This window comes from Ciconia boyciana, chromosome 15, assembly GCF_034638445.1.
Source record: "Ciconia boyciana chromosome 15, ASM3463844v1, whole genome shotgun sequence".
Taxonomy (NCBI): domain Eukaryota; kingdom Metazoa; phylum Chordata; class Aves; order Ciconiiformes; family Ciconiidae; genus Ciconia; species Ciconia boyciana.
In genome coordinates this window covers 10632559-10657791 of record NC_132948.1, presented here as the reverse complement: position 1 = coordinate 10657791, position 25233 = coordinate 10632559, and the positions used below count along the sequence as shown (strand labels likewise).

The following is a 25233-nucleotide window of genomic DNA, read 5'->3' as shown; positions in this document are numbered from 1 at the left end:
GAGCCTGCTCCCCAGCCGGGATGGTGCTCAGCCCTCTGCCTGGCAACGGTGGCTTTTTTTTTTTTTTTGCTATATATCGGTGTTCCTTGTGCTGCTGCTTTTCACTGTATGGGAAAAGATGTCCACCTGTGGGGAGGTGGAGCATGAGTAAAGTCCACAGCACAAGGTTGCTTCATCTGTTGAAACACATTTCATTTAAGGGGTGTGAGTTATCGCAGACTGGCTTAAGTGTTTTCTTAGACGGCATCCTACAGCCCAAGCGTTGCTAAAGGTACCATCAGTGGAAGCAGAGATGATCTGAAGGAGGAATAGGTGCCCACCTTCTCAGACCACCAGACATCACTGTCTGGGAGGATGGTGGTGCGCTCGCCTCCGGTGCAAGCCAGTTGCTCTCAGTCCTGGGTGCATTTTCTTCCTAGTACAAAACTCACTTGATTTTCCCCTTGCTTCAGCAGGGGATGCTTTAGCTGCAGAAAAAAAATACAAAGATTTGGAGATTCAGAGCTGAGCAGTGAAAAAATCATAGGCATTTTTTGACAATCGCTCCCTCTCCCGTGCCTGTGCTGCCCCGCAGCTGCCGTGCATGGCGTGTGCTCTCCCTCCTCGCAGGGAGCCGGTGGCCCCAGGAGGAGCCTGGAGGAATCTGTTATTTCCTCTTTCAGCTGAGCAGTTCCTCAAACTTACTGGAAGGGCTCAGATGTCTCCTCCTGCCTCGCACCCATCGGGAGAGCCGAAGGCGCAGGTTGTACATCAGATATACCTGCTGACCGCGGTGATATTCAAACGTACTTTCTTGGATTCCCTGCTTCATAATTAAAGTTTGCTATGGCCTGAGTGGCTCGCAGATGGGTAGGAAGGCCTTAAAAGATAAGTGATCTCTAAAGGCGTGTACGTGGATGTGCTGCTTTCTGCTTTCCATCTCCCGGGGAGGTAGTTGGCGTTCAAGCCAGCTTTGGGGCTGGGTGCGTTTGCGTATGTGATGGGGATGTGGTGGACATGCTCGTGGAGCTGCTGTTGGGCTCCTGGGTGTTCCTGCTGTGAGTGGGAGTGAAGCTTGGGATGAGACACACACCTTGGGTTGCGTGTGTCCCAGCACAGGCAGGCACATGGTGCTGGAGGGGACGGCGCGGCGTATCTTTACACACAGCTGCCGCACCTCAAGGCGTAGATACCATGAAACGTAGAGCTGTGGCCATGCAGTAAGAACAGTACGAAAGCAGAAGAGCCAACAAAGAGAGCTTCTCGGCACTGTTGTCTCTGAGGGCAGGACACCTAGGTGATGGCTGTCCACCCCGACTGGGCTTTCTGTAGTTGGAGCCTGGACTTACTTGGTTTCTGCTCAGGACAGCTTGTCCTGTGTGAAGGGAGGAGAGGAATGAGTCTCAAAGCCACCTTCCCAGGAGAGCATGATGGCTGACAGCTGGACGGCGGCTCATGCTGTGCCGGTGCCCTCAGCAGCCCTTCCTGTGCCTGCCGGGACAGCCGGAGCCACGTGGCATGTTCATGCTGCAGGCATTTGCAACCTGAGTACTTGGGCTCTCTCTGAAAGTTCACCAAAGGGTATCTTGGTGGCCCACGTCTGAGCGCCGTGCTGTCCTCTGCGGGTCCTGTAGTTCTTGCTTGCCCTCTTGAGCGCTTTGCGTCTCTCACCTTGGCCAGGAGGGCTGCCACATGTCCCATCGAGCTGACTCTGACCAGAGACGTCAGCTTTTGCGGTGTTATTGCCTCCTCTGCCGTACTTACTGGCTCATCTGGCTGCGCGGTGCAGGGGCAGCTGGTGCACAAGTCATTTCATCTAGAACAGTCATCCTGGGGCGTCTCCTCCAACCACAGCATCGCAAGATAAAGCTGAAGGTGGAGAGCAGCCTTGCTGCTAACCCCTCGCTCCTCCATTGCTCCCTGCAGCGTGGCGGCAGCTCTGGAGGCAGGTAGCAGCAGGGAGCTGGGCTGGAGCCGTGGTTCCCTTTAAGCGTTTCCAGGAAAATCATTATTTCTAGCCTCGAGTCCTCTCCAGGAGGCTCGTTCAAGGCAGGTCTTCATCCTCCATGCCTAAAAAGCACCGACCCACCAGCACGGGCCGGGTGCCTGGGGCAGGACAGTGCTGCACTTGCGTGGCTGGGGATGTTACGCAGCTCTCCTCCCTCTCCCCGTCCCTCCACGGCCTGAGCCTGCTCATGTCTCGCAGGAAGCTTCCTGCCATGGTGGTTTCTGCCTGGGTCGTGGCACCGCAGAGAGTCTTGTGTGGATGGGGACGGCTGCATTTCTCGCTGTGACTCACCCTCCTCCTCCCCCCTCTCCTTCCACAGCAACAGTTGGAGGAAGAAGCAGCCAAACCACCAGAGCCTGAAAAACCCATCTCCCCCCCTCCTATCGAGTCCAAACATCGCAGCTTGGTGCAGATCATCTACGACGAGAACAGGGTGAGTCTGGAAACGATGGAAGTACAAAGGTGCGATCGTGCCGTGTCACCTGGCCAGGGACAGGGAGGTTGGTAAGGGGTGGGTAGGGGATTCCCCTGGGCAAGACCCCTGGGGCGGAGGCTGTGGGAGGTGGATGGAGAGATGGTGTGGGAGATGGAGCCCCGTCGGGGACTGTGACAACAGAGGGGACAGAGGGCTGTGCTGTGAGGAGCTCGCTCTGCTGTGCGGCTTGAGCACAAATGTCTTTAGAAGAACCTGCCTGGGGGGGTTTCCTGCGATCAGCCTTAGATTTGAAGTGTCCAGGAGATGCTTCAGAGCCCTGTCTGTTAAATAGCTTGTTTCATCCTCTCTCCTGGGAGTGAACCCGGTCAAAAGCTGCCTCAAAGGGTGGGCTTTGGCATGGTGGGGTGGGCTGCACAGATGGAGGGGGACATCCGTGATGCTTCAATACTGGCAGGCCAGCTACGAGCTCTCCTGGCTGCCCCTGAGCCCCCCAGGCTGGAGCAGAAAGGACGTGCATACAGCCGTGTCTGGATTTGTGGATATTTGATGCTGTAAATAGCATTAGCAAAGGTCAGGCTGGCATCCCTGGCTCTGGATCTCTGCCTTGACCGCTCATTTGTTGCACTCAGCCATTGCCTGTAATAGCAGCCTGAGGAGACACAAATTTTGCTGTGTGCTTCAGAGCGATGCTAGGAAATTGGGCCCTTTGGTAGATAATCAAGCATATTCATTTTCATTTAGGTGTTGGATAAAAAGGATGATTTTGCATAAAAGGAAAACTACCAGTCGCTAATTATTTTGAATTGCGAGGCCTGCGATTTCACTGGGAGCTGCAGAAATCCAGGTGCCTGACTCCTAAAAAGAAAAAAAAAAAAATTGCATACCCTGCGCTCCCAGGCAGTGCAATTTTCCTGGTTTTCCTTTTTCCATCTGCTTCTCTCCCTGAGCCATAGGAAACCAAACACTGGCACGGTCTGTTGTGTGAGTGGGTGAAGGCTGAGGTCGATGTGTTTGAAGCGATAGCAAGCACCGGCTGGTGGTAGCTTTACAGACACTGGGCTTTGGGGGCAGGTGCCGAGTGTTCCTCAAAGCCGTTCTCCCCATGGCACCACCAAGTGCCCTCTTCAAGGGTCTTGGGCTAGATGGCTTGTGCCTCCTGTGCAAGGGGTTAGGTTCAAAAAAAGGAGGTCTCAAACATTTTTATTCCTGTTCCCTTGAGCGCCATCTTCCTTGGACACTCTCACGTACCTGGACCACGTTACAAAGGGAAGAAGTGGGTGATGGTGCTGAGGCAGGAAGGAAAGGTGTTCTTCAGCCATTGTATCCCCAATGGCCTGTGTCGTAGCAGTCCCTGTTAGCTGGACCTGGCTCAGGGCTGAGGGTCCTGCCAGACCCTTGTCCTGCTTTGTCACCTCTTGTCTCTGCCCACGCCAGCAGCAGGGTCACCCTTTCCCTCCCGTCTCCCCGAGTCTCCCATCACCTCCTCCACAGCAAACACGATCTGCTCTCGAAGCCTCTGCCACGGCTCAGGGCAGTCCCTCGGCGTTGCTGCCCTGTCCCACAGGCGGTGGCAAAGAGTGCGGAGAGCAGGCGTGGAGTTCTACATTTCTCCTTGAAAGTGCGTGGCCATAATACCCGGGACGCTGTCGCATACAGTGCTCGGAGCTGGTGGCATCCATTTGTCAGCGTGCCCAGCTTTATTCCAAGTTACGCCGATCCTCAAAGCCAGGCTGCTACCAGGAGCGTTTTGCTATTAACCTTCGTGATAGGGTGCTCTTATTCCAGGTGGGTGCTCAGCAAGCGAAGGTCACATCTGACACCAAATGTCTGCGTAATTTCAAATCTGGCTCCGTGTTCATGTCTGCGTGATCCCTGGGATGGGTAAATGATGATTCTTCCCCTGTTCTTGTAAAGTCCCCTTGTGAGTAGCGTGTAAGCAAGCTCATCCGTGGATAGGAGACTCAAACCAAACAACCCTTCCCTTCTGCTTGATAGAAACCATAGCGGGCTGGAGGGAAGTTCCTCCTTTGAAGAAGGCATGATGTATTATGGGCAACGGAGAGTCGACAGAGCCGTGCTGGCCGATTACAGTGGCTGAGGCTGGGTGATGGAAGGACCCTGTTAAGTGCCGTAGCAGGGGGATGCCGAGCTGCGGGCTACAAGGGGAAGGATGTGCTGAGCCTCGCCGACAGCATTGCCTTTGTCGTGCCTCCAGTAACAAAGGCGGGATCCAGGATGCAATTGTCCTTCTAAAGAGCATCCCCAGGCTCAGCTGTCAGTCTCTCGCCTCCGTTGGACATGTTTGGGATGCCTTTTGGTAATGACTGCTCTTCCCCTTGGGGCCAGGAGGAGGAAAAGTGGAAGAGGAAAGGACGTGGGAGCAGCGTCAGTTAGGATTGTGGGTGGAAAAGAGCGGCTGGTGGTCGGACACCGGGTTGCTTTGGGTGGGTTTGGTGGCAGCAGAGCGTGCCGGCGTACCCAGCCGTCTGTCGGAGAGGAGAGCCCCGGGCGTGGTTGTGCTGACCCGTGGCTTTGCTGCAGCTGAACACTTAATTGCAAGGTGAGTTGGTAGGAGCAAAGGGCTGTGAGGCAGATAGAGACATACTGATCAAGAGCGGGGAAGGTCACTGAGCCAAATTTTAAGCCTTTTCACCTCTTCTGTGCTGCAGAAAAGCAGTAAAGTTGGATGCCTCGAGGTCTGCTCACAGGAAAAGCGGCTGTAACGGCTGATCCAGGGCTCCAGCCTGTACGCAAAGGGAGGAAAAGCTTGGTTTGCTCTCATCGCTCAGCTTGCGGCTTGCTTGAGGGAGGCAGCGTGCAGTAAGACATGCAAATAAAAAGAAGATATTCAGGCCTCGGGAAGAGGCGAGAGAGCAAAGCACCCCAGAAGAACTGGCAAAGCCTGAGATGATCTTTAAAGAGCAATATTGTGGAAGGGGGAGAAAGCCAGCACTTGTGCCGACGCCAGAGCAGGTGGGAGGCAGCGCGCTTCGTGGAGGGGCTGTCGCCTGGCTCTGGTTTAATTTTTCATGAACCGCGGGTCTGTGCTTCACCGAGCGCGCGGGTGCCGCTGTGCCTGTTCCCACCGCTCCTGCCAGGCTGTGCCGGAGTTACACACTGCGTGCAGTTATACCCCGAACAAAGGAGACACCAGAAACGGTCCATGGGAGAGAGGAGGTTACGTAAGGACAGAGCAGCTAGCAACACCGGGAAATCAAGTTAGCCAGCCGTTCTGTGACCTACTTTCCTTTTGGTGATAGCTGTGGCTTTGCAGGGGTGAATGGTTTCTAATTTTGGCTTATGGTTCATCAGGGAAGTCTATATATTTTTCTTACCACTGTGCTGGGTATGGATGAGGGGCTGGGATGCAGGTTGGCGCTGGCCTATATCAGATTTTCTCAGAATTCAGGTTTTCTGATGCTAAACGCCTATCATGCTGGTTTTCCCTCTTGTGACCTATTTAACATGTATGATTTGAAAAGTTCCTTGGCGTCGGAGAGGATAATTGTGGAAAAAGTGACCTGTAATCCCCTCTTGCTACACTCTGCTGGACAAGTAATTGATTTCCAGAAAAAAAAAGTTGACTGTACAGATTCTGCTGGGGAAGAGTGGAGAGAAGCTGCTCTTGACTGTGGTGAAATCCTGTACTGTGAGGCTGTGGTTAACATTTGGGAAGCTTTTAGGAAACTTGGTTTATAGAGAGGCAGCTGATATTCTTATTTGTGGTCACTGAGATCCAGGTGCCTCCTGCCCTGGGTACGTGCTGACCAGAGCCGCTTTATCTTGTCTCCAAAGATGAGCTGTGAAATTGCACCTGGAAAAGTACCTTTTGGGAAGTGTTTGCAGTATAACACAGAAAAACACGTGCGTGTCTCCATGCCAAGATTTCAACTGTGAGTGCAAACTGTACCGTTTCTGAAAGGATGTATGAGAATGGAAGTTAACATTTTTGTTACTATCTGTAGACTAAACTGAGAGTAAACAGTGGGTAGCATTTTCAAAAGCATCTGAGTCCTATTTTCAAAAGTACTTTTAGTCCTTGAAGAGCCAGAATGATGTTTGAAAACAGCGATGGCTGCTAAAATTGCCGAGATCGTTCAGAAGGTGTAGCGGGGAGCTCAGGGGACTGTTTCGGCTGCGGGGTGCACGGGTGCAGGATGGGGTGCGCTTGCCAGTCATCAGCCCCTCTGCGGGAGCCGGGTGCTGGCAGGATGGTGCAGAGCCTGAGGAAATCAGGTTGTGACGGGTGTCTTGGTTGCTGCTAGAGGCTGACAGCAATGCAGGCCTTGGGGATCTCCTGAATTAAACTGTGCGAGTGACCTTTAGTGTCTCCCCTGCGGGGGGAAGCTGATCCCTGCTGGGTCTGGCACCTCTAAGGTGGTAGCTGTGTGGCACAGCCTCCTTGCAAGCTTTAATTTGCCCCTCTGGGATGCGTTATTGTATCCAGAGAATTTAGCTACCTTCACCTCAAATCCCTGTAACCAGGGCAGATCCTCTGTGCGTATTTTTAGCCGTGGCTTTAATCCGCTGGGCCGCTCACGGGATTCCTTGCATCCGTCTTCCCCTGAAATTCATTGAGCATACCTGGGCTTGAAGATGTTTTTGTGCGTTAAATAGAAATTTCCAGGTCCCTTGCTAAGCATGGGGAGGAAGGCAGCATTGGTGTTGCTCCAGATTGCTCTCCGTGCCTTTCCTGGGACGCTGGGCTGGCTGAGCTCTCCTCGTCAGCGTGTACTGGAGGATGCTGCACCGTGGCAGCCGTGGCCGTGCCAGCAGCCCACCGGCGCGTGACTTTGCTGGGTGAATTCTCCTCCAAGTCCCCTGCATGCCCAAAGTCCCCATCAGCTACCGTGCACGCATGCACGCAGGCGTGCTTGTGCCTTCTCTCCGACCGTCATGACGGATCCGGGTGGTTGAAGGCTCTCTGCGGACCTGCCGTGCGTTGGAGCCAGGCGGGATTCCTGCTTGGAGACCAGTGGATAAAAAGCAGCATCCATCCTTGTGTCAGCCCTGTCCCTGCAAACAAGTGCACGTCAGCTTTCCTCTAAAACATTCAGCTCACTTATCGGAGAGGGAGAGGTCGCGTCAGGACACGGTGTGACTTTGCCCTCCACCGCCGTGCCAGAGAGGGGATGCCGCGTGCTGCGACCCACTGCAGCGTGGCGAGGGCTGGGACGAGTCCCCCCGCATCGCCCCTGCGTACTGCGGGTGCCTGTGGCTTGCGGCCGCGCAAACCCATCCCTGCTCTGCTGTCAGCCCTCCGAAAAACTGGGTTTGATGCAGTGCAGGCAGTGGAAGCAGGCAGCAGCGTCTGTCTCGCTCTTGGGATTGAGTTGGTGGAAATCAATATGATTAAATTTTAATTCGTTTTCTGTCTCGGTGCTTGTTCCTTCAAAAGGGCACAGCTATCTATCTATAAATTCAGCATTATGCTGTAAAATTGGAATTCAAAGGATTGTTTTGAACTTTTTCCACCCTCTGTTGCTGTTGTGTCTGTGCGGAGCGTGTTCCCAGCTATCCATTTACCCTCCTCAAATACCTTCATAAAGCATTAATGCCCCATCCCTAAATAAGAGAATAAATAAATGAACACTTTTAGCATTGCAAAGTATAATCTAGCTGTTAACTACTCAAAGGCACTGAGTGTGACTCAGATCCCATGGGGATTTTATGTCTGTATAACTCGGATTTTCTGTGAACTCCTGATTTACATTAGAAAGGGAAGAATCAGGCCTGCATCGTCAGCACGGAGCTGGTGCGGTAAATAAAACCTTATCAGTGAAACTGCTTTGGAGCATTAAATCTGCAGGGTTTTTTTCAAATTCTAGTTTATGTGGTAGTCGGGGTGGGGACATTTCGTATTTGGCTGCTGAAAGGGCCTCGTTAGTTTTACTTTTGTTTCTAGTAACTTTTGTTCTGGGGTTGCCTCATCTTGGCTCAGTGATGCAAGATGGGCTTTCAGATAGTCCAGAGGAAGACTGGAAAGGTCAGAGGTTGGATGCTATTAGCACTTCTGCATTATAGCAAGATTTCCAAAAAGGTAAAATTGAACCATTTAGCCTGGAGTCATTGAGAATCCTTTTATTTTTTTCTCGGATTTTAAGGAAATTTTGGTGGTGGTGGTGGTATTTTTAATGGTCCTGATGTCTATTTTTAATGTCTGCCTCAGGATCTGGAGTTCCCAGTAGGTGCGTTGACTTAGAAGCTTTGTCCATGACTAACCCAGACCAGATAATGCTGTGTCCTGCATTTTCAGGTCCTGGAAAGAAGGACGAGAAGTGCAGAGAACCCAGATCTCTGAGAGGGAGAAGTGTAGACCCTGCAGCAGGGCTCTGGCTCCTTGGGTTGGGTGACCGGAACTTTGCCGTAACTGCTCCAGTGCCGAGGCTTTGATTTCTAAAAGCCTGCTGTGCAATGCCAGTGTTTTCAGCAGTTTGGGAACGGCAAAACGTTAAGCAATGGTTTGCAATGGCAAAGCCTTGTTAGCACCTTGCTTTAAAATTAATGTGCCTTTGATTGTCACCGTAACCTTGCAGACGACAGAGTGTGATGCTAGGTCAGCGTGTGAGTGGAAACCCGGCTGTGACGGGGGGTTCACCCCTTGGCTGTGGATGGAGTACGAGTGAGCCGACCACAGAAACTGGCTGGCAATGACAAGGCAAAGCTGGAGACGGGTGAGCAACCGAAATGAGTCGACTTGTCACACTCTGCACAGGATAGGCGGGGACTGGTATTAAGACACAGCTCCAACGTGACCCGCTTCCTCAGTTTTCTCGCTATTTGTGATTAGTCGTTCGTAACCACTGCTGCATGCATCTGCTGGCCCGAGCCTCGGGGACGGGGCTCCATCGCTGCTGGTGCGGTGGGGAGATGGCTCCAGCCAAACACAGGGAGGTGGGGAAGTGGGGAGTGTGCAGGCACCCACATCCCATGGGCACCATCAGCCCCTGGGCCGGGTGAGAGGAGACTGGCACGCACCACCGAGGCTGAGCGATGTCCCCTGCTGCTCGGGGACGTTTGGGTTCAAGGAGAGCCTGGGGGAGGGCACACATCCTCCGGCTCCTGCGGCTGGGTCGAGAGCACCGGTGGTGGCCATCCCTGCCGGCGGTGGGAGCTGGGGAGGGAAGAGCATTGCTTTCCCTTCCCATGGTGCCGGGGCTCATCCCACCTGCTTTGTGGGGAGGGCAGCAAATCGCTGGGGTGGTTTGGCTCTTGGAGGGAAGATGCTGAGGTTCAAAGGGGAAAAAATTAGTACCCGCGGTCATAGGAATGAAAACCTTTCCCCATGAAACTGGTACTGCCAGGTCATGGTTTGGTCCCGGCAGATCTTGGCGCAGAGGTAGGGCTTTTAAATCCCCCCAGACTGTTTGCTTTTCTGCTTCATGTAGAAAGGTGTCTTGCCTGAGAGTTTCCACGATTTCTGCTGACTTGCCACACTCCTCCCGAATTTTGTTTTAAACAAAGTCCAACTCCAGCCTGCCTCTTTGCCGTGCCACTCCTGCAGCTCCGCCTGCCCCTGGGACATCCTGCTGCCGGGACAGGAATTTTTCGCAGTGCCGCCCTGTGCGCAGCTCTCCTGCCTCTCGAAGGGCTTTGCTTATCTCTGTGCAGGACATGCCTGGTCCCAAGTAGAAACCTTTCCATTCCCCAGCGCTGCTGCTTTCGGGCTGCTATAAATAACCCCGGGAGCACGGTTCAGCTGCAGCAGCTTTGCACTGCATGGAGCGATGGCTGGAGTCAGTCCAAGAAAATGCCGCCTCCTAATTTCAGATCCGCTTTCTCAAAATAACTCTTGTGTTTCCTTCTCTTCCATTTTTAAACTTTGCTTTAAGAAGAGCCCACGCAAAATCCCAGACTCTCCCTCCTCTGGTTTTGGATGCTGCACTGCCTCGTGGGGTCGGCTCGTCATCCCCGCGGGAGCTCACATGGCCGGGAAGTTGCTCTCCTGCCCACTTTCCCCTCCCAAACCTATTTTAAGTTTCTTCAAAGGAAAAACAAGGGTCTGGAGTTTGCTTTGGAAGCCAAATGCTTTTTAGGCGAGAATGGAGACTTTCATAGTCTGCAGGGAGGTTTTTGTTCTTGATGAAGATATCTTTAGTTCCAGGCCTGCTGGAGGAGCATGAGATGGGGTAAGAGTGTGACCTCCCCAGCCGTGGTCTGCCTGCCCGTGCCCCTGCCCGTGGGGAGATGGGGAGGGAGGTTTTTGGGGGGCAGGTGCTGCTGCTTGCCATATCTGCGGGTCCCCTTTTGCATCCGTGGGCCCTGCAGTGGCACAGAGCAGTGTTTGCGGTTCAGCCACACTTCTTGAGACACCTTGATCCCTCCGAAATGCACATGGAGGACTAGTATGTGATGGGCTTCAGCTCTCCGTCTGAGTCGTGCCTAAACGTGCTCCAGAGGAGGTGCCTCTGCCCTTGGAAGTGCCCACGGTTCGCTCATGCCCGTGCCAGTGTGAAACCCAGAGCCGCTCTACCAGAGCAAAGCGACTCTGATGGTAAATGGGAGCAAAATTCAGCCTTGGGGCTTCAGTCCCTCCGCGAATGCCGCTGCTCCCAGTGCTGTAGCAATATTTCAGGAGTCTGTACCGAATCGGGAAAAGGGGTCATTAGCTGCTTGCTGTGGAGCTGCAGAGGGACTATAAAACCGGTGGGGATCTTCATGCATCTCACTAGAAGTAATGGCTAGATTTGCTTCCTGACGCGTTTCTTTCTGTTAAATAACAGGGATTGCAGGCATGGGTGGGGTTATTCAGCAAATGTAGGATGAACCCTCTGGTTTCCTTCTGCAGGGTCAATCACTAAACGTACTCCTAACGAAATCAATATTGGAACCGAGTCCTAGGTGGCTGTGCCTTTGGAAAGGAAAGGATTTAACAAGGCTGCTGGCGGTCTTCAGCAAAGGTCCTGTGTCTGTGGAGAGAGCTGGGGGCTGCTCTTGCACGTGAACAGTTTGAGGTTTGCCTAAATTCCCCAGCCAGGCTTCTGGCTGTTTGGGTCCCCAGGCGGGAGCATGTCTCCCCGTGTCTGTCTGTCCTCCAGGACGAGACCCAGCATGGTGGGAACCTTCTGCTGGGCATAATCGACCTTCCCAATTCTGCCACCAGCTCTCACCTCTGTCTGCGTGGCCTTTCAGACAGCTCATTATGGTTCTGCTATGATCTGATAAATGCAGCAAGGAGCATCAGCAATTACAGAGGGTGTCAAGTGTTAATTGGGTAGCTTTCAAGATAGAGGCATTTCTTTGTGTACGTACAAAGATATGACGTGCTCGGAATAGCTTCCCCTCCTGATCTTTCGTTCTGGAGACGTGTACGTTACAGGCGGTTAATGCAGGACAAATTATGTCATTCTTCTTGATTCGCCACATGTTCTGCCTATGGTGATTTGCCTCTAGGTTGTCTCATTAAGTTGTCTAAACATGGCAAATGCAGCAGCTGAACATACTCGGCTTTTTCTTGAAGTTAATCGCATCGTACGCACGGACCTCCAGCATCATCGGTTCCTAGCTGTGCCATCCGCTGCCGCCAGGGCATCTTTCACCAGCGCTGGTGCCCAGGAGAACGGGCCTCTGGTGGCACAGGCTGCCTCGAGCTGGGGCTGCAATCTTCTACCCACAATTACGCTGCTTGCAATTAATCAGGGTGCTGATTTTTGTCCCCAGTATGCATCAGAAAATATTCAGGTAAGCTGCTGCTTCCTGCTGGCCAGCAAGCGTGGGGGCAGGAGGGCGGTTGGCCAAATCACCCTCTTGGCAGCGGATGCAGTGTCTTTTGTAGCAGTTTTAATGCCCCCCCGAAAATCTTATCCCCTGGTTTTAATTGTTTAAAGTTTCTGCATGCCACGATGCTGATGTTCTCCAAGGTCAGCAGATTTTATAGCTCTTGGAGACCAAAATATTAAGCTCTGGCTGGGAGTTCTCCATCACGTGATGAATATTTCCAAGGGGCAAGTCTCCAGGCAGACTTGGCTTGTTCCTGTTGATGGATTCAGGTGCGCAGCGGTGGAAACGTCTAATGCTTTGGGGGGAGCCAGGCCGGGCTGTGCGGCTCTTGGGTTTCTTGCCCGGGCTGCATTTGCTGTGGTTTGATTTCCCCATCATCAGCTGGAGCATCCCTGGGGACAGCAGAGCTGGGTGCTGTGTTAGCCGGGTCTCTCCTGTCTTCTGAACCCGGTGGGAAATCCCCGTTATGGGGGGGGATCTCATATGGAAGAGGCACGCGCTCTGTAGCAGATGCGGTATTTTATGAGGAGGGTTGATATATCTCTTGCAGCTTGGGCCACATGTTATGCCCCGTTGATCGAAAGCTTTGCGAGTGCTGTGCTTTGCAGGTAGGTCCTGGTGCCGTGGATCACTTTGCTTCCCCTGTGGGGAAGGTGGGGATGGTCCCTTCTTTCCCTTACGTGTCAACGCACTCTCACATCGGCAGCAATCTGGCATGGGAGAAGAGCTGGGAGCAGTTTATTGCAGTGCGGAAAATGTAATTGCTGTGTGTAAACACGTGGCTCCTTTCCCTGGAGGCCGAGCCCCAGGCAAGGGTAGGCAGTTCCTTCTGTCGCAGCTGTTTCCCAGCGTGTTTCGGGATGCGCTTGCTCTCCAAAGACCCACCTCCATCACCAGGATGGCTGTACTTCTCGCCACTGGTCCAGCACCGGACAGAAGCGTGGCGTGCAGCAAGCGGCACACCGGTAGTGTGGGAGCAAGCCCCGTCTGCGCATCCCCAAGGGCTGCAGAGAGAGCCGGCGCTGGGGGCACCTCCCCGCCCGTGGTCCTCCTAGGATGGAGCAGGGACTCGGGAGAGGCCAGAGGGGCAGAGCAGCTCGCTGGGACGGGCTCCAGCTGCGTTTCGGGCTCTGCCACAGCATTGCTAGCTGCTCCACTTCTCTGTGTGTGTGTGTCCTTGCCTGTGAGGTACACGCAGCGATCGTGACATCTGTCAACCCCAAGGTCTGCTGCGCAGGAGCGCTGCAGCTGAACAGGCAGGGATGCATTAATAGCGGGGCTGCTGCGTGCATCGTGCGTACGTGTGGGGACGGTGCTGGAGCAGGCACGCTTCATGATTACATCTCTCCTAGCATCCTTGAAGTCGCTTCTAAATTGCAAAGAAGCTTTGTGTCCTTCCGGGTGTGCAGTAAAGAGAGGAGCTGGAAGCGTGTCCTGGTCGCCCTGTTGCGGTGAGGCACCTGGCGCAGGTTTTGCAGCTGGGCCGGGGCTGTTTCGTCAGGGCCCTGAGCGTGGCTGCGGGCAGCGTGACTCATGCAGCTGCTCCCGGGACCAACTCTGCAAAAGTGCACGCTGGCAGATCAGACTGTGTGTGGGTGTGCAAAGCCCCGGTGAGGAACTTGCACACTTACCGGCTGCGTTGGCGCTTCTGAGGACTGGCCGGCAGCGGGGGGGTAGGTGAAGCTCTCGGAAACCCACCAAGGGGGGCGGATGTGGGGGCAAGCCGGCAGGGCGATGTGCCAGCTTTTGGTGAGACATCCCCTGTGCCGAGACCCTGGGAAACTCATCCTGCTGTGAGCCGGCGGGAAGGTGAGAGGTGCCCGGTGCCGGGGAGCAGCACGAGCCAGACCCCCGCAGCTTAAATCCCTTCGCTGCCGGGTGGGGTCTTCACCCCGGGTTTGCCAAAGCCCCGCTGGCTCTGCCGGGGAGCCCAGAGCCCAGCCCTCCCCAGCTCCCCAGCCCTGGGGCTCAGCTCCCATCCTGCAGTTTTTATTGGGTTAAAATGTTGGGTTAAAAATTTTATTGGGTTAAAATTTCTAGTGCTTATTGGGTTAAAATGTTGAATGTGCTTCAAAAAAGGATTTTCCCCTCTTTCTCCTCTCCTGCCCCCCCCCCCCCCCCCCCACCCCGTGTTTAAATCCTGGGAAGCTCAGCCCTCCCACTGCTCCTTCACCCCTATTTTAGGCAGTGTGGATTTTCTCTCCCCCCTACCCCAAAATAGCTAAAACTACCTATTTTATTGAACAAACGCCTCTGAAAAATCTGTCTCCTCACCCCCCTCGCTGCCAGGTATTTGGCTTTATCAGCTCAGCCCCGTGGCTCGTCGGCAGCGTGCAGCGATCTGTATTTATTGGACTGTCGGTAACCTCCACTGAAAAGCCTGGCTTTGCGAGGAAGTGCTGTTTACTGAAACTGTCATCTTTTATTTAGACTCCTGTTGCAACCAACCCATGTCTTTTTTTCAGGCCTGTTTAATTAGTAACCACTGCACAGCCCGTGACACGTGTTCCTGGGTGGTTTTTTTCTTCTAATAAGCACTAGGTAGCTTGGCCGGGGGCGGGAGGGGGCAGAGAAGGGCTCCTCTGCGGCAGGGAGGGGAGGGAAGCGAGAGCAAGACGAGGAGCCAAGGGCAGCTCAAATCTAATGATCACATGCTCGTGAAGCGATGAATCCTAGAAAGGGCATCTCTGTGCGCGTGCTGGCTCACCCGCCCTCCTCCTCGCACGGCGGCCGTGCAGAGGTAGCGGGTGCGATCCCCCCGCCTGGCACCCAGAGGGGTCGGGGACTCGGGTCGCTTCCCGGGCAGAGCTTGGATGCGTTCAAGTCGTGATAACTCGAGTGCCGGAGCCCTTCGTCCGTGGGGCTTTCCTGCAGGTCCAGAGGCTGAGCTGAACCTTGCCACCCACTTTCGGGCAGGGGTGGGATTTGTGGCGGCTCTGCGGAGGTTTGGGAAGGGGTTTTAGCACAGGGGGAGAGCTGGTGCAGAGGGCTGCGACTGTGACCGATGGCAGAAATAACTTTTCTTCTCCCTCTCCCCTTTCTTCCCTGCAGAAGAAGGCAGAGGCTGCCCACCGGATCCTGGAAGGACTGGGTCCCCAGGTGGAGCTGGTGAGTGTTACCTCTTGCTGCGGGGAGCGGGAGCCGGGCCCGGTTTGGAGAGGTCCCCGGGTGGCGAGCACGGCACCCTGTGTGTGTGTCTAAGCTGTCAGAAGGAAGCTTGCGGCTGGCTGGGACCTCTTGCTGGCACGGCACCAAAGCAGGAAGCGAAGCGGCTGAGATGAGTACTGAAGCGCAGGCAGACACACACACGCAGCCCTCTTCGGAGAGCCTTAACCCTTAGGCTCCTTCCTCGCACGCTGCAGCGGAGCTGGGTGGCGGAAGGGGCTGCGGCACAGGCTGCCTCCGCTTGGGATACCGATGGCTTCCTCTGCTGATGGCAGCCGCAGCAGCGGGGCTGTGGGGCGGCTGCCTGGCCAGCCGGCCGTGTGGTGCGGCGTGGGAGGGACGGGTGCTGGGACGACTCTCCTCTGTCCCACCCTGCTGCAGGCGGAGGAGGGTGCTGCAGGGTGCTCTGCAAGCACAGCCCGGTTGCAGCTGCAACAACCTGCAGGTATCGGGACTTGCTCACATCCTATTGCTGTCTCCCTCACACACAGGGAAACTGAGAAAAACAACTTATAACAAATTGTCAGTTTGGGGCTGCCCCCTCATCCAGCAAAATCCATGTGTAAGTCAAGCTATTGATTTCTGGAGGGGTGGCTGAAAACAACCCCTGCGGGGCCGAGTCCTGGAGAAGGGTGCTGGGAAAGGGTGCTGCGACGCTGCTGGAAGGCTCGGAGGGGGACAGATGTGGTCTGACGGAGCATCTCTCGCCTTGCACTGGCCGCGGGGTGCAATGGAGGCAGCCGTTCCTGCCAGGTTGGAGCGGGCAGCTCACAGGCCGCGGCAGCTGTAATTTGGAGTGCCTTGTGGAGGTGGTACTAATCACCATCTTCCCCGGGTGTGTAAGGGAGAGGTCACAAGGAAATTAGTGCTCGCTGCTACGTGTCGAAGCCCGCTTCCTTGTTTGGGGAGGTAGTGCTCGTTATTTTTCCTTTGAGTCACCAGGGTCAAACCCTTTGCTCTCTTTCTGCTCTGAAGGTTGGCAATGCCTGGGGTTGGTGCTTCCAAAAGATGTTGCATTTCCTCCCCCCCCCCCCCCTTTTTTTTTTCTCCTTTTTTTCCTTTTTTTAGTTTCTTGATGCTTTGTCCCTGGGCGCTGACATCACACGGGGGGAGCTGTAGCAGAGCCCAGTGCAAACTCCGTCACCCTGCCTTACTCCTCAGAGGGGAGGGGAAACCTCTGCTGAGAAAACCCTGCAAAACCCCGGTTGGGCTCTGCGCGCGTCTTGCAGACTGTCTCATCTGTCTGCCCAGAGAGAGACGCTTCCTATGGCCCAGCCCCCATGCTGTGTCGGGCAAAACAGCAGCCGGGACCTGCCAACGGCCTCTGAGAGACGAGATGAATAGTCAGATCTTCTTCTGAGTTGGAAAGGAAGCAGCTCTAGGAAGGAGAGCAGCTTTGCATGCTCTGCCCGACGTGCATGTCTGCTCCACCGTGTTGCACGCAACGTGCACCGGCCCTGGAGCTGCTGCAACCCAGAGGTCTCTTGCGGGGAGGCTGGAGCAGCCTGGTGCTAATCCTGTGCAAAACCTCTGCGAGGAGCGGTGCTGACTGTCACCCAAATGCAGGGTCTTGGATTGCTATCGGCTCCGCTCAGGCTGCTGGCGTCTTGCTTTTGGTTGTTCAGAGAGCTCTGGTTATTGCATTTGCAAGAGCGATGGTGACGGATGCGCATCGGCTCGGTCGTGGGGCAGCTTGCCAGGGGCTGATGGTGCAAGGCGAGAGGTCATGGTGGAAATCGGTTAGTCACAGCTGAGAGAGACCGGAGGTTACCGCAGCGTTGGCGAACGGTGGCTGCGAGCAGTGTGAGGTTGTTTGAGGTCTTGGGTGCTGCTGGCAGGACGGAGCCGGAGGCTGCGTCCCCGGCTTGTGCTGGTGTTAACAGGCGGCGGGGCCGTGGTGGGGCTCTGCCTTCTGTCCTGCTGGCGGCAGGGTGCTCCGAGGGGCTTGTGTTTGAGCAAAAAAAGAAATCTTATTGCCTGAGCACATCGATGGACTTGTTGAGGCTGCCTGTAGCGTTAGCTGGAAGGAGGGGTTTTGAGAGTGATCCAGTATAGCATAAATAGGGATTTACCCAGACGTTTTGGGTCTGTGTCATGGGTTTCCCATCAAGTTGGAAGTTGCTGGGAGATGGCCCAGCTCTGGTAGGAAACTCTTAATTCCTGGCTTCAGTCTCTTAAACAGCTCCCTCTGAGCTTTCAGGCTTACAGGCTCTTCACTGAAACTGGTGTCCTCGGGTTGCAGAACTCAAGGAAGCAGCAAGTGTTTGTTGCTGGTTCCTGGCTTCTCACTGCTTTGACCTTCCAAGGTCTGGCCCTGCACTTTTTATCTTAGAGGTGTCGTTCATGTCTAATCCTCTTCGGAGGATCCTCTTTTTTGTGCTCCTGGGGTTTTAAACATGCAGAATTGTCCCCGAATCCCTTTGCCCATTACTCCTTGCTGGTGCCGGTCTGCTGGGGTTTTGGGTGGCCCTGCACCTCTTCCCTGGCCCCCACGTCAGCCCCAGCCGATGCAGAACACACCAGCGTGCTGCGTAGTCACGGCTGCTGCCCTTTGCTTGGCTGGGCTCGGTTCCTGTCCCCACAGTGGAAATTGCCCCTGCCCAGAGATCGTTGGGAAGCAGGAATCCAGTTCAGGTCCCGGGAAGCTGGCGCTGCCCTCTAGGTTAGGAGGAGGTTGTGACTCAGTAAAGCAGCACTCAGCTCATTTCACCCCTGCAGTGTAGCGGGACCATTTTAAAAATGACCCCGTGTTTCCCCAGGGAGAAATGTCACTGAGATGTGTAGTCTGAACGCTGCAGTGGCCAGAAAGCAATTGAGACCTTTCATTCTGTTTTATTTTTAAAGAGCTTGCAGTAAATTCAAGGTTTTTTCCAGTAATAGCTTTGCATTGCAATTATGTTTTTCTTAAATGTCATTCCCCAGAGAAATGCATTGCATGTCCCTTACCCTGGAGAAACAGTATGGATGTTTTGAACATGTCACCTTACCCATCTGACCTGGCAGCTTTACTTCTGCTTACTCATTGAGAAAGTTGTGATTCTGTGCAGGTTGCAGATGGCTCTGAGGGAAGATGCTGTTTCTCAGTCCCTGCCCTGTTGAGAATAAAGTTTCTTTAACTATTTAGTCCATGAGGATATGTTCTCTCTGGGGTAGGTAGAACTTGTCTCCTGGGCTTGCTCCACTGCGTGGGCTGAGGTGCAGTGCCAAGGCTGTTGTGCAGACAAAAATCTCTTTGAGATGCTGGTGTCATGTGGATGTTGGGTTTGGGTCCCAGAGTTTCTTATTTCTGAATGTTTGGGCATTTCTTTTCAAGTGATGTGTTCCAGTGCTTGTCTGTTAACACTTAGGTTTGCTAACTAAGAATTTGAGTGGCTGTTTATATCATAGATAAGTAGTAGTGGAAAAGGATCGGCAGCCTTTGGTGAGCTGAGTGGCATCAGGGCATCCGAGATGTCCACATGCACTTGAGCATCTTCCAACCCAGGCGCAGACCAAAACGGATACTCCACTGCCTTCTCCCAGGAGGAAGGTCTCTGTCACTCACCATACGCCAGCTTCCTCGCTTTGATTTTTATGAGCACAGAGGGAAGAGAGGTGCTTTTATTTATCAATATTTCCAGTTCCCGGAGTCCTCTTTTAAGAGGCAGTCGCTGGTCAAGGCAGCCCAGTCGAGCCTTCCCAGGGTGACTGTGGACGTGATGCTCCAGAGCCACAGCTTGATTTCTTCTCTCTGTGGTGCAGACTTGCCTCTCTCGAGCTACGTGATGAGACGGATGTCTGTGTTCCTCTGAGCTTTCCAAGCGTGAAGTGCACAGCCAGCTCTGAGCCTGGAGCTGGACCAGCAGGTCTGAGAGGATTCATGATAGAAATAGCCCTGGGGAAGGGACACCACTGAGAACGTGTCTCCTTCTGGGGGACCTGCTTGTCCCCTCTCGTCTGCCCTGGCACTGCCAGCTCGGGGTGGCCAGTCGTCTCCTCGCGAGTGTCCCCCGGCAGACTTGCAGCCCGCCGTCCCCTTGCAGCGTAACCGATGCCCGAACGCTGCCGGCAGCCCTGCAGCCCTCCTGGGAGGCAGCAGTTCATCTCGCCTCGTCTGTCTGCCTGGGCTCCTCTGCATGCCTCTTCCGCGTGGGGGTTACTTGTGCTTCCCCAGCCAAGAGGGACATGTCCAAGGGCAGCCAGAAAAAGAAGCTGATGACCTGCTGGTGCCAAGATGCAGCAGTGATGGGCTGCAGAGAGTAGGGAGAGCTACATCTGATCTCCTTTCTGTGCAGATTGATGTGGCTGTCCCAGTGTGTGGCAGGGGAGAGGTGAGGCAGTATCTCTTTTTTACAGGGCAGTAGAGACAGGCTGGGTGTGTGGAAAAACAAGCTTCTGTGCCAAGCACCTGTGATGGTGATGGGGCGATACCCTGGAGGAGGTGAGAATAACACCTTGTTCAAACTGGAGGAGAAAGGGACCCACCTGTGTTTGCAGGTCCTGTCCTCTCCAGGGCTGCTTACCTGTTTGAGCAGATGTTCAGCAGATGTTTAGCTTTTTTCCTATGATTAATCTGAGATGAAATTGAGTGGATGCAGAGTTGTAGCCTCAGCCGTATGGCCACAGTAGGAAGGTGGGCTGGTTTGTGTGTAGCCATGGCCAGGATGCTGCCTTCAACCAGCACCCGGCCATCACGTGTCCCCCTGCCTGCGTTTGGCCACAGATTTTAGATCACTCACAGCCGATTCAGTGGATGTTTGTGGATGAAGTGCTTGAAAACTTGGGTGATGTTTCTGTGGTTGGACAGGAGCTGCGCTCATTAGGCGCCCAGTTGCGGATGACGGTTGGGCCACGGCAAGGGTTTGATTAGCAGAGTCTTGGACGTGTTCACACCAGCTTAGTCAATGACTAGAAAAGCATTGAAGGGCTTAATCCGGGGCACCCTGTGAGCCTGCTTACGCAGACAGAGCTGGTGGCAGCTCCTGGAGCACGGCCTGAGCTGTTAATCACAGTGGGTGGGATCGAGCGCAGTCTCTGTGGCACCTCTCCCTGCCAGAGGTGGGACGCTGTGTTGCGGCAGGTTCCCCGAGGGTACATCACCCTGCGGATGGGAAGGGAGAGGCAGCGAGGGCAGTGACCCCCTGAAGGTGGCCAGGGATGGATCCAGCTCTCCTGACTCCCCGTGAAGGGCCCCGGCACGTCTCCACTGAGGGTGCGGGGGTCAGAGCAGCTCCACGATGGGTGCTCGCATCTGGTGCTGGAGACAGCCACGGTCGCTGGGCTCTCCAAAGGGCAACCTGGACAAAACACTTGTCCTGTGAGAGCCCAGTGCCCCTCCTGAGGGAGGGACAAGAGCATCGCTCTGCGCATGGGTGCTGGGGGACCGTGCCGACACGCCCCGGGGACCAACTCACCCCGGCGTTGCTGGAAACCACAGGGGCAAACACTTGCCCTGCCTGCAGTTGCCTGCACTTGGCTCCCTGGGAGAGCTCAGGCAGGCTTTTGCCGCGTAGACATAACAATTTGCAGCACACAGACTGTCTCTTCCCGCTCCCCAAGCCCCCCTTTCCCCTTGCCTCCCCCGTGTCATATGTTCCAAAGCGCACTGCGTTTTTCAATCAGTGAATAACAACCACGTACTCCGCCGTGCCGTGTTTATATGGATTACGTCGCAAATTGCTTGTTCTGAGCCAGCTCGCTCGAGCGCTGCCTGCCCTCCCACGGGCTGAGCCGGGATGCACCGTGACTCGAGCGGTGCTGCCGGGAGCCAGCACCCTCCAGTACGGCCGGGGAGCAGGGCTGGGGGTGACGGGCGGGCTGGGGGGCGCGGGGACAAGCACCTGGGCTGGCACCGCTCGGGGAGACGGGAACCTGCACCACAGCGGCAGCGCTTCTCATGGGTTGAAGTTTCTAAATGTCAGACCGTACCATTTATGCCTTCGTTTTTCTTATTTATTTCAGCCATTATACAACCAGCCTTCAGACACCAGGCAATACCATGAAAACATTAAAATGTAAGTACGTGGCAATAAAGGCTATTTTAAATGTCAGGTTGGGCATTAGGCTGGAGCGGGAGGGATGCTAGCTCTCTCCCAGACCCGGTTAAAGCTGCCGAGGAATCGCGAGCATCCTTTTAGAGCTGGTGTTTCGCTGCTCCGGATGCCTGAAGCACAAACCAGCTCTACGAGCAGCTCCAGGAGCCCAGCAGTTGGGAGCCGTAGCTTCAGACGGATGCTGAAGGTGCTGTTTGATTTTCTCGGGGGGTGTGGATGTGGGTCCTGGCTGGTCTCTTGGCATTTTCCCAGCGAGCACTCACCTTGGGTGCTTTCTTCTGTGTTTCACGCATACTGGAGTATGAAATCAGCTGCCAGGGCGTGTGTGTGTGTGTTTGCATGCGGGAAAGATGAGGTAAAATGAAAAGTTGCAATTACAATTAGATTTTCATGAAGCACCTCTCAAATGTCTAATAACAACTGGTTATTTCAGAGATACTTACCAAGACTTAGCAATCATCTAATTTGACTTACCACCTCAATACACGATTTAATAATCAACCTGCATTTAATAACCACAGTGGCTTCCTGAACACAGAAGAAATATAACAGATAATGGGCATAGCAATAATTGTGATTATTGTTGGAAATTTAAACAGTCAAACCAGATCTGAAACTTTTATCTGCCTTGAATGAACCGATGATTGCTCTGAGCTGCCTGCAGTGTGTCTATTTTGGTACGGGCTCGGTCAGCTGGTGATAATCATCTTTAATAATCTATTAGCAAAAGTTAATAATCTTTTGCTTTTCGGCGGTATGTTAATTGATGCCAGGGGGATTATAGGGAAAGAGTTAACGTACCTCTGCTGTTCTGCTCCACTGCAGGGGAGTGTGGTAGGCACTGGCGGTGTTTAGGTGCTGTCTGTCCCCACGGGCTGTGGGGAGGAGGCAGGTTTGGTGACATGACCCCACTGCTTGCTGCCCGGCCCCGCTCGGTTCCTGCTCCACCCAAGGCTTCCTGTGCCATCCAGGCAATGCACTCGCTGTAAAACATCCAAACCCCAGAGTCACCCCGAGCCCTTCGGTTCCCACAGGGCTCGGCAGGTCCCTGAGCAGCCTCGCTGCCAGCACTGGACACTGGCACCCTAAATGCGAGGGTCGTGTTTGGGTACTTGGTGTTGGTGGGGTGCTGGGAATAAACCCAAGGTGCTGCTGTGCCATGCACCTCTGAGGTAGGGGAGCACCATCTCCTGTGGTGGGTGGAGAGGATGGAGAAGGCTTCTGTGGGGAGGGGAAGCGGATGGAGAAGTCAGCGGGAAACGATTGCTTTTCCTGCAGCTGAGAAATCCCAACAGCTTTTTGCTTCCAGACGTTTCCTTTGTGCTTTGTGTTGGTGATGCATTTACCCCTGGTTGTTCGAGCTTGGCAGATATTGCCACAAGTCTTGGGCAAGGATCCCCCAGGATTTTGACACTCGTGTGCTTTGGCCCGGGGTCTCCCGTCATTTCAGCCCTCTGGCCGTTGTCTTCGGTGGGCACGCTGCCTGCGAAGGCAGCGCTGAGGGGCATGGGGCATGCAGACGTGTGCCCTCTGCACTGGCTTCCCACAGCCCACACCGCTCAGGTGTGCTTTTCTAGCTCCAAAGATGTAAAAAGAGCAAACAAAACCAGAGCCACCCCCTCCAGTTCACTGATTCAACGTAGGACTAATGAAGTAGGTGGTGATTTTACTCTTGGGAGAGGTGATGATGCCTGGCAGAGGGTCTGTGCTCAGGCCCCAGCTTTTGGAAGTCTGCTTTGCTGTCAGTTCAGGGGGTTGATGGCTGATAAACCACTTTGTACAGCATCAAGTGCTGGCCCAAGGACGTGCTCTCCGCGTTGCTGGTTGTAGCTCACCCCTGGCACTGATGGCATGTGGCAGTCAGCATCTCTCGAGGTCCCCCGACCCCCCTCTTCTCTTGAAGGGCTCCACGGCCATCACAAGCTGGGCGCTGAAGGTGGCAATTTCAAGCTGCTTGCTAGTTTTGTCCTTGAAAGAATGAGTTAAAAGTGGATCCAGATACTTCACCCACTCTCCATTCCCCTGCCAATATTTGTGGGTTTGTGATCACATTTTCCTGTGATTTAAACGATTTCCTGTCCTTGGTTGCTGCCTGAAAGACGGGTGCAAACAAGAGGGAACTGACTGCGCAGGTCAGGAGTGAAACCGGTAATGAGACGTGAAGCCCCATCAAACCAGCTTTCCCGTGCCGTCAGAGCAGGCGCTCCTCTCCATCCCTTCCTTTGTAGGCATCCGTAGAGTTATCCCAACCCTCTCGTGCGGCTGTAGCGGTGGCGAGGATAGGCCAAGGAGAGGTTGGAGCAGGCAGGCTTGGGGTTAATGTTCACTGTGATTAATGCTGCAAAAATATGGGAAGGAAACCACACATTTTAATGAAAAGCCTCCGTCTCCTCCTTCCAGGAACCTCGCAATTAGCTGCCTTCAGCTGGTTATTGATGCCAGCCGAGCGCATTCACAGATCTAGGTCAGCGAAAGGCCCTCGAGCGATCTGGGCTCCAGATGTTTGCTGCTTTTGACCCTGGGCCTGTCTCGGAGGTCCTGGGGTCTGAATTGCAATTTGCTACTTGTTGATGGATGTGCAGAGAAATCACTGTGCCTGTTCTCCCATCTCTTGTGTCCCTGTTGCACATTAAAGCACATTTGGGTGCTTGGGAGGCAGATACAAAATCGAGATTTCAGTGATTCTTCTAAGCAAATGATTCAGGGTTCTTTGACCAAGAAGAAAAGGTATTAAACTTCTTCGTTATGACCAAATCATGCTTGGATGTTCAAATCCTACCTACAACTTCTCTGTGGGCTGCATTTGAAGATATTTTTTGTTCTTTCCTTGCTCTTAATATGTTTGTGCCTTTCTGTTCTGGAAGAGCAGCTTCTGCTCCGTAGCCTGAAGGTGGCTGTTTCTGTAGGAGATGGAGTAAATCCTCAGGGTGCTGGGAGACATCAGCCAGATGCATTAGAGCACCAGAAGGACAACCGCCAGGACACCACAGGTTATATTTTGCCAAGGTGTAACTGGACGCAGGTTCTTCTGAACAACTTCACCCTACGCAGATTTAGCCATGATGAAAAAACCTTTTGGCAGGTTGCTGGAAAATCATCTAGGTTGTGATTCTGTCCACAGAACTTCATTGCGTGCTGGCTCTGTTGTGCTAAATAGAAAGTGCTCCCACAGGAAGCTGGTTTGGAGCCTCATACCTGGGCACAGGAGGATGGCCGGGCTGTTACTGTTCACAAATACCTTTCTTCTTTTTTTTAAACATTTCCTAGGGTGGATTTTTTTTCTCAGTTGAATGTTCGGAAGTGTCAGTGGGAAGGCATTTGAATATCACAAAGCCAGGATTCCTCGATTTCTCTACAGCGATACTCTCCGCCTTGCAACACTAGTTTAATTCTTCCTGCTTATTTGCTTTGCTTTTCAGCTGGGATGAGTCACTTTATGCTAATAGAGCTGACTGGGGAATTACGGGGAGAATTTCTACTCTTACTAAAATGTTACCGGTCTCTTATTTTCATGGAGTTTTATGGCCTGTCTCCTATTCAGTACAGTTAAAATTAATTTCATGCCCCAGTTCATTCCAGTGTTTGCAGCTTCAAAAGCTTTTAAGTCCTATTTAGCTGCCTCGCTGTGCTCTGTTACCCGTCTGCTTGGGTCCCTTTGGTTCACCTGCAAGTGCAGGCTTCGAGCAAACATGGTTAATTTTGTATGCTACATCTGCCGCGTGATCTAAGGCACTGTTGAGTGGTTTGTGCCAAAGACTTGACCTACCTTTGATGGGACTGTGTCCTTTCTGTTTGAAATACCTGCTTTGTTGGAGGGAAGGGCTCTGCCACTCTCATCGAGAAAGAAGAGAGCAAGACGGCGTTCAGTGCCATCGTTTTCATAGGGGTGGGGT

The 25233-nt window shown here is 53.8% G+C and overlaps 1 protein-coding gene across 12 annotated transcripts in view; it reads left to right on the top strand.

Annotated features, from left to right (window-relative positions):
* Positions 1 to 25233, top strand: part of NCOR2 (nuclear receptor corepressor 2) — a 257644-nt gene that overhangs the window by 129295 nt on the left and 103116 nt on the right. For all 12 annotated transcript variants that reach the window (XM_072880181.1, XM_072880177.1, XM_072880178.1 and 9 more), the window contains 3 exons: positions 2307 to 2420; positions 15195 to 15251; positions 21249 to 21301. In XM_072880181.1, coding sequence (XP_072736282.1) covers positions 2307 to 2420; positions 15195 to 15251; positions 21249 to 21301 — 224 coding nt within the window. The remainder of the gene's footprint in view (positions 1 to 2306; positions 2421 to 15194; positions 15252 to 21248; positions 21302 to 25233) is intronic.